Source organism: Histoplasma capsulatum, genomic scaffold, assembly GCF_000149585.1.
Source record: "Histoplasma capsulatum NAm1 scaffold_1 genomic scaffold, whole genome shotgun sequence".
Classification (NCBI taxonomy): domain Eukaryota; kingdom Fungi; phylum Ascomycota; class Eurotiomycetes; order Onygenales; family Ajellomycetaceae; genus Histoplasma; species Histoplasma mississippiense.
The window spans coordinates 1938941-1947006 of record NW_001813982.1 but is presented as its reverse complement, the minus strand read 5'-3'; the positions used below and the strand labels follow the sequence as shown (position 1 = coordinate 1947006).

Sequence of the window (8066 nt, the reverse complement as noted above, 5' to 3'; positions counted from 1 at the left end):
TTCTTCTGTGAGGGTTTTTTCTCTGCAGCGCTGGCAGTTCCGGAGGAATGACTCTGTTTTCTTCATACCCGGTTATCCATCCCAAAGAAGTCAGTAAAACACAGTGGTCTTCGTTTCCGCCACCTCCTGTTCCAACTCCCGCCGGCTCTGAACACACACACAATCCATAATCGCCCTTCGTAGCCGAGTATCTAGCTCCTGGCCTCGCTGTGTTCGGACCAACGATATCGCAGCACTCTGCTCTGCGGCCGCTGGGCCACTCCCCCCGAACAGACGCAGCATTCGAGCTTACTCTAGTTACATAGGTACCATACATAGTTAGTTAGTTAGCACAGTACATATGGCTGGAACTGGGCCCAAGTTCGAAGCCATGGCATGGCATGGCTAGACATGGCCACCTCGACCGAATTCCGGCCCAGCTGCTGCAGGACGACGCAATGGGGAATGATTTATCAAATGGTGCAATAAGCATCAGTTATAGTTAAGGATAAGTTTTCTAGTCGAATGTGGGTTCCTCCTCGGCTCCCAACCCCACAAGAATAGCAATTCATGTAGTTAGGCATTTTTGTAGAGAAGAGGGACGGGGGTTTGGATTGGTAGGGGATCGGCGGCAGCTCAATCGATAATGGGAGTAGCGGGTGTTTTGGATATGGATGGGGAAGACTTGACACAGCACTTGATGCTAGTAGTGTGTTTTTCTTTAATCCTTCCCATACATGTCGTACGTGGACGGATATACCAATCAAGTCAAGTCAGGGTTTTGACGGATACAGACAGGGAGGACTCGAGGATGTCTATTTTATTTCATTTGCTCCCGCTCTCTGGTGTATCTCTTCAGCCGAAATGATGTGTTCCTTCCTGCAGTTACGGTGAGAGGAGGGGAGGGAGGACTATTTACAGACCGCAAACTTCCCCGCGATGACTTGATGGTTTCTATGCATTCGCTGCAGCTTTGGGCGGTGAAATCTGGAAGCATCACAGAGACAGACAAAAGGTTAAAAAAGGGAAATAAACTAGAAATGCACATAAGTTAACGGAGTATATCATAAATTCCAAAAAAAAAAAAAAAAAGGAACTTTAAACTCTCCGTAGTCCCTCCCATCCCGTCGTCCCTGGCCTGGTTGATTTCCTCCCATGGAAGTTTAAGATGTAAGGTAACTTAGTAAGGGGCTCAAAAACGCCTTGTCTATTCTTTCGCCTTAGGAGGTCTTGATTTTGCCTTCTTCACAAGTTTTGTCGGAGTCATTGGGGAAATGAATAGTCAACTAGTTACTGGTACTGCATGGCTTTGACGAAGCTGGGATTGCAGGGAGCCCAGCATCTCTCGCACCTCTTGCCTCCTCGTCTGATAAATACAGCTATAGTATAGGAAATGGAGGGACAACAAGAAAGATAATTTCGTTTGAGCTAAATACGACGGCAGGAACTTCATCCAGTAAGTAACTCATCCCGTGAAATGTTCGTAGGCGGGGGTCTCGAGCCCTCAGCTGTTCCTCCATTCCATCGTCTGGGACTCCTCTGTTTCGGCGATATGCTGTTGGCCACTTGGTTGGCTGTGGATGTGCTGTCAGATTGAATGGTTCCCTGGATGGACAGCGCATCAATCCCGTCAGGTTGACTAAATGCGCCATGTACTGTACATGTCCAGTTCTTCCATAGACTGCGTGCGACGAGCGCTCCAAGCTCGACACCATCTGGGGCCCCCAGCGTGTGCGTGAATGGTAATGTTTGATGTTGATTCTGATAATAATAAGAGCCGTCGATGTGCAGGATCTCGAGAGAATAATAAATACCCTGGAGCACGAGACAAGCACCTCGTCCGAACATCGACCATCCCCAAAACAACTCCTTGAACCCAGTGGTGGCGGGGGATGTTCGTTCGCTCGGCCCCTAAGCCGCAACCCCAGCGCCAAGTCAGTCAGTCAGTCGAACAACTCATCGACCATCGACCATCGACCATCAACCATCAACAACCGCCGCCTGCTTCTCCTCTCTTGTTTTATATCCCCCCCTCATCCTTCTCGTCCTCTGTGCAGGCGAGCTTGATTCTCATACCCTTGGGCGCCTTGTGCGCTGCTTTGCCTTGTCCGTGTTGTTGTTGCACCGCTGCTGCTGCTGCTGCTCTCTCTCCCCCTTGCTGGGCTGTTGTTTAGTTACCCCACGTTTTGGCCCCTAATAAGGGCTATCATCATCAGCATCAGCATCAGCATCATCACCGTAATTAACAATCCTGTTCTCTCTCACTCTCCGCCCATATATTCACCACAGGCCCCGGCACCGTTGATAGAGCCTAGCATACAATTCTGCCCACCACCCTGAATTATAATATATATATATATATATATCTTATCCTGCCCCTGGATTTCTCTGGTCCCATTCCGGCCTCATCGACGTGTGCTAATCCTTGTCCCTTGCCCTTCCTCTCTCATCACGCTCCTTTTATCTCTCGGGAAGAAAAACACCGGTCGCGATTCTTGTCCGTTTTACATGGCCTACAGAGGAACCATGCGATAGATATATATCTCTTTATTATCACACGTCCGTTTACTTGGCATTTAAGATTCTCGAGGTTGTCCCCCGTCTCGAGATCGATGCCCCCAGATTGCCCATGGAAAGATGATCAGTATCCAACATGCCTGTCTTCCATCGGTTCTGGCCTACGCGACAGCCACAAGTAAGCTTCTTCCTTTCTAATTTCTCCCTTCTCTCCCCGTCTTTCTCTCCCTCGTTTCTGAAATGATTAGCTAGTTGCTAGAGACTGACATCCTACTCGCAATGTCTTGGCTTTTTCCAGCTTTACCCCCTTCTCCAGTCGAGTCTCCGTCAAAATGCAACTCTCCATCTATGTGCAGAGCAGATCCGGATCCGGATCCGTCTAAATCCCCTGCCATGTCTTCAGTAGTGTCTACTCCCCAAGGCAAAGGTTCCCCCAGCTCTCATTCCACAGGTCACCTGCCGCTCAAAAACCATGGGTTTCCGCCTAAGCTTGATGCCCAACTGCCAAATCCCGAAGCTTCTCCCTCATCGGCTATTCAGGAGACTCAGCCTCATATACCCCAGGATGTCCTGGAAATTGCAAAGAAGCCAGTGACGTCGCCTGAGCCAGTTGCTGGAATCCCGTTTTCACAATTTGTTGCCCAGTTCCATCTTAAACAACATCAAGAAGCCCAGAAGCGCAGCCTCTTGCAACGGCTACGTCATTTTCGCGTCTCCATTTGTCTTTCTACTCGGTTGCTCAGGCTTGGAGCAATCTCTCAAAAAGGGTTAGTTGAAAGTTTTAAGCTGGGCGATAAGGCTAGTTTTATTTCGATTTATAATAACATCCATGATGTCCGTGAGGCATGTGAGCCCTCCACGCATGGTATCAACAATCCTTCAGTCCTGGGTCACGATTCTCTCCTCGGATTCTCTGGTACTTCCGCTTCTGATTCGGAAATCCGCCGCCCCTATAGTTTTGTGCACCAACTTACTCCAACCTCCAGGGAATGTCTACTGGAAATTCTGAGTTTGGTCCGCACGGATCCTCAATTCCTTTTTGAGCGCATTGGTAACTTACTTCCTTCTCAGCTCTCTGCGCTCGTCCCCTCTGTCCACACACTTGAAGTCAGTGATTCCGTTTTCCCTCTCGCGTCTCGCGGAAGAACAACGCAGCCGCTATTCTCCAAACGTACGACTGCACATGCCACTGCTTTCAAAGAGCATGTTTTGGGTTTCGAGAGGACCGATCCTCTCTCTGCTTTGATTTTTAATGTTTTTGCTTCTTTTGGGAGTACCGACTCCCGCGAGGCCCAGTTACGTTTGGATGTGTGGTCTTCCACCTGTGCAAAATTGGTATCCTATGGTGGAAGCAGTCATTATTCTCTAGTTGGCTACCTTCTGTCCGCCTGGTCTACCTCCACCGAATGGAAGGCTACACCCAAATTTGAGATCTATTTAATGGATGTTCTCCAGAAAGGTGCTTTCCTCCTGCAACACCCAGAAACCCCACGACGACTTGGCCACGATGGCGAACTCCCTGATCCTCTGCGAACTAGTGTTGCCGAGGAGTTTTTCCAATCTGCCGTTCGGGACCTATTTGAAGTCCTAGATGACTCGGATGGAGGTTTTCCACGTGGTGCTTTGGAGTTCGGGAATGCTGTTCTTTCTAAGCTTGGAATGACTGAGAGCCGAAAACGAGCTGTGGAGTATATAATTTTCCAGTGGTTCTTTTGTAAATTCATGCATAATGTGCTTTTATTCCCGGAGGTTCGTTTATACCCCTTATTTTCTATCCTACTGTTGATCCATAATTTCATTTTTTTTTTTTTTTTTTTTGATATCGCTCTTTTGAGGTGTACATTTCCAGCTTACGTTTCCCGGCTTAGTCTATTGGTTTGTTACTCGATTTCCATATTTCTAAGGATGCACGAGAGAGGCTGCTTGGTCAAATTTCACTCCGAGCTCAGTCACAAGTATCTCGATAGTTACACACCCTGTAAGTTCCCGCCTGTCTCCCTAGCATGTCCAATCCCTAAAATTATTATCCACATATTAACGTTATTATAGGCCTCAACTTTCATACTTTGACGCTAAAATTAGAATCCATATTGACAATATGCTTTCCCACCTTTGTAATCCGATTTCATCGTCCCAGGTTACCATCAACCCGCCCGTTGCGCAGCCAGCTACGAAACAAAACTTACCCGAACGGTTCCTACTTTTGTCTCCAACGGATATCATGACTATTTTGGATGTTCTTTTCCCTAAGGCCCCCCCTACCTTTTTCAACTCTTCAGACTCATTCAATCATCACAATCACTCCGTTCTGTCTTCTCCTAATAATTCTTTCTTTCCACAAAATGACGCCCCTGGCCGATGTTTTGAACCAAATCTTTTCCAGGGAAGGATTGATACTCTTTCTTCTCGCTCATCCACCGCAAAGACTGTGTTCACCACTGAAATGAGTTTCCAGGATGCAACCAGGTCGTACGCAGTGCCGGGCACTAAGCCAGTAAGCCCGGTATCTCCACAAAACTCCCTTACCAGAAATGCAGATCGCATTCGGTATGAGCTATCTGAGATCAACGAGTCGGAGGATCGCCCCACAATGGGTCGCCCATCGAGCGAGGACTGGGCATTGATCTCTGTTTCAAACGACGGGAGAACCGTTGCATTGATGCCTTCTCTGGATCAGGAGTTGGAGTCTGGAAGGTCATTCTCTAATGATGACCCAGATAGCCGTCCTGCGTCATCACTGGTAGACGACGATCGGGAGATGTTACAAAATGCCATCGTCAAGCTAATAGACGATTTCGATCATTTGGAGGACTTTTGCCACTATGATCCGATCACTTCTGCTACTCCCGGAACAAGTGAACCCTCCCTTAAGCAGAAATTTGCTAGCGCCATGAACTATAGTCAATCCCAGGCTGACTTCGTTGGCGCCCACTACTGGTGGAATGCATCCCGACTTCTTCAAAAGGTTTACCCAAATTTTTGGGTCACCGGCGATCACTCGAAGCTCTTGATGCCTCTGTTTTCATCGTCGAGGAAATCAATCGAGACGTCTACTGCCATCATTGAGCAGTGTGAGAGTAGGATAATGGATCTTAAGCGAGCAATGACACGGCTTCGATCTCTGACAGTAGAGATGATGACGAGTTTAACGAAGCTGAGGAATAAGATGTGGTATATGAACGATGTCAAAAACTCACTGAGGTATGAGGAAGCAAGAAGTGTTGCTCTCGCGTTACAAACGATGGCTGGGCCAGCATCGATATCGCCGATTCCTGAACCCAAACCTCGCTATGGCTCAAGAACGCTTGGCGCATCATTCCTTCAAAAGCCAGAAATCCAAACTATGAATGCGATGAAAGCGCCTGTAAGCCAAGGTGGCCGATCTAAATTGTCCGATGAACAAGTTGACATGACTAGCAAATGGCTGCAGCGTTCTGGCATTGATAACTTCTGCAAGGGAGAGGAGCGAATTCACCGGTTTTGCTTGGAGATAAAAGCGGCGGTTGGGAAACTGGTTGGGGAGACAATGTACGAAACTCCAGTTTTGTGGTCTAGTGAGCTCTATCAAAAGGAACGCACCATCTACGATGCATCTGGCGGGCGACCTAGCACTGGGCTTGGCGCGTCGTCGAGTCTTCGACCGTCAAGCATTGCGAGTGAAGAGTCGTTATACCAGGCGCCATCTAGTGTGGGTGTGGGTCTTAGGACGTTTGACCATAATTTCCGTTCTTTAAACGAAGCGCCATCAATAGTGCGCAAATCGTCATTCCAAAGCCTTGCATCAGAGAGATGGAGATCGAGCAGGGATGCCACCTGCGGCGATACTTCCTCTATCGGTGACTCACCTGGTAGAGCTATATCGACATCCGCCAGTGACTCCACGTTCTGGTCTCCAATGCACACACAAGCGCAGTCCACAACGAGCGCTTCGAGCCTCCACTCTCGGCCGCCTTCGATGTTTAGCGATGTCTTGACATCGAGGAGACCTGAGCGGAATGCTCAGGGCAAAGTTGCGTTTTTAGACGAACTTAGGCAAACCCTAACGAGCTTGTTGCTGAGCGATCTTGGCTCTCCTGTTTGGAGCTGTGGTAGCGAAACCGATGCCTGGTTTTCAATTTATTTGAACCAGCCACGGATCCAAAGGCAGATGGAGAGACGTGCGAGGCTGGAAAGATTTTTAGCGGAATGTGCTTCTAGTGATGACGAGAATGGGGTCCCCATGTCTCATAAACTCAGGAGAAGCAGATCTGCGGATGCTATTTTGCTTAGTGTTCACAAGCCAGCGGAACAGGATCTACGTACACCAACCCCTACTCAGTCATCCCCTCTCCAGGAAACACCTGATTCGTTCCATTTTGCGTATGACACTGCCTTTCGTCAGTTAATGGAGAGATTCTCGCGACAATCCAATCCCTATACCAAGCTCAAAGCACTGCAGGATTTAAGGTCACTGGTGATCTCATCGCTGAGCTCTAGGAATGATAGTCAAGCTAATGAAGAGCTCGGTGCTTTCGCCGAACCGCCATTTCCTCAATCAGATACCGGGCGATTCCAACGCAATAGCTTATCTGAAGGGTCGAAACTACCACAACCACAAACAGCTCACTACCAAAGTCCGAACCGAAACCAAACCGCATGTTCACCTTTATTGGGATCAGTAGCCTCATATTCCACTTTCCCACCATCTGAGACAGAGATAATCCTCGCGATGCGCGACTTGATCCAAACCATCCAACCAAAGACCGTATTCCGCGACCTCCAATTCATCTCGGCATTTATCCCCTCAGAAATCCTAAACAAGACCCATAGCGGAACCGCATTTCTCCAATTCGGCCTAGCTGCATTCGCCTTGAAAGACGACGTTTGCAACAGCATGGTTGAAATTGCAGATAACATCGTCTCGCACGAACTCAGCAAACGGCATCAGCGCCATAACACACTAAACAACCACAGCCATCAGCCCTCCACGGCCGCGGCCGCGGACCTCTGCCGGTTCAACGGCCTCGAGGATGCCAAATGGATGTGGATACACACGGCGCGGGAAGGAAACCCTGTCGCCCAACGCGAACTCGCCATTTTATACCTGACGCACCCAGAGATTCTGCCGCGGGTGACGCTGCCGCTGACCATGCCGCGCAACACCTTCAAGGCAGAGATGATGTATAGGCGCGATGGTGATTCGAAGTCGGATCCGCAGAGTATGTGTTTGGCGCTGCACTGGATGCAGCTGTCGGCGGCTGGGGGAGATGAGTTGGCGAGGAACCGGCTGAGGGAGCGGGAGGAGTTTGATTTGATTGCATGAGCGTGTCGACAAGGCAAACCAACTGGATTGTTGTATGCATGGTTTTTCATTTGTTTTCTTTTTCATTTCATTTCTTTTTTTTTTTTTTTTTTTTTTTTTTTTTTTTGGTGGGGTCTTCCTGGGTGCGTGGATTTGAGACTTCCGTCTGTTCTATACCAGTTTGCCATTTCTTGTTACCTATTTTTTTGGTTGGCTTTTCGTTTTCCAACGTTTTCCCACGGGATTTCCTTCATTCATCATGGATTTTTCCTGGCGTGTTTTACTTCCC

The 8066-nt window shown here is 48.6% G+C and overlaps 2 protein-coding genes across 2 annotated transcripts; one reads left to right on the top strand and one right to left on the bottom strand.

Moving 5' to 3' along the window:
• Window positions 1–90: 90 nt before the first annotated feature.
• Window positions 91–282, bottom strand: HCAG_00561 (predicted protein; the record flags this gene model as incomplete). Its single annotated transcript, XM_001543465.1, has 1 exon — window positions 91–282. The coding sequence occupies one exon, from the start codon at window positions 280–282 to the stop codon at window positions 91–93; it is 192 nt and encodes a 63-aa protein (XP_001543515.1).
• A 2607-nt stretch (window positions 283–2889) lies between these two features.
• Window positions 2890–7798, top strand: HCAG_00560 (predicted protein; the record flags this gene model as incomplete). The annotated part of the gene is made up of 3 exons (XM_001543464.1): window positions 2890–4245; window positions 4346–4371; window positions 4546–7798. The coding sequence occupies 3 exons, from the start codon at window positions 2890–2892 to the stop codon at window positions 7796–7798; spliced, it is 4635 nt and encodes a 1544-aa protein (XP_001543514.1).
• Window positions 7799–8066: the final 268 nt, after the last annotated feature.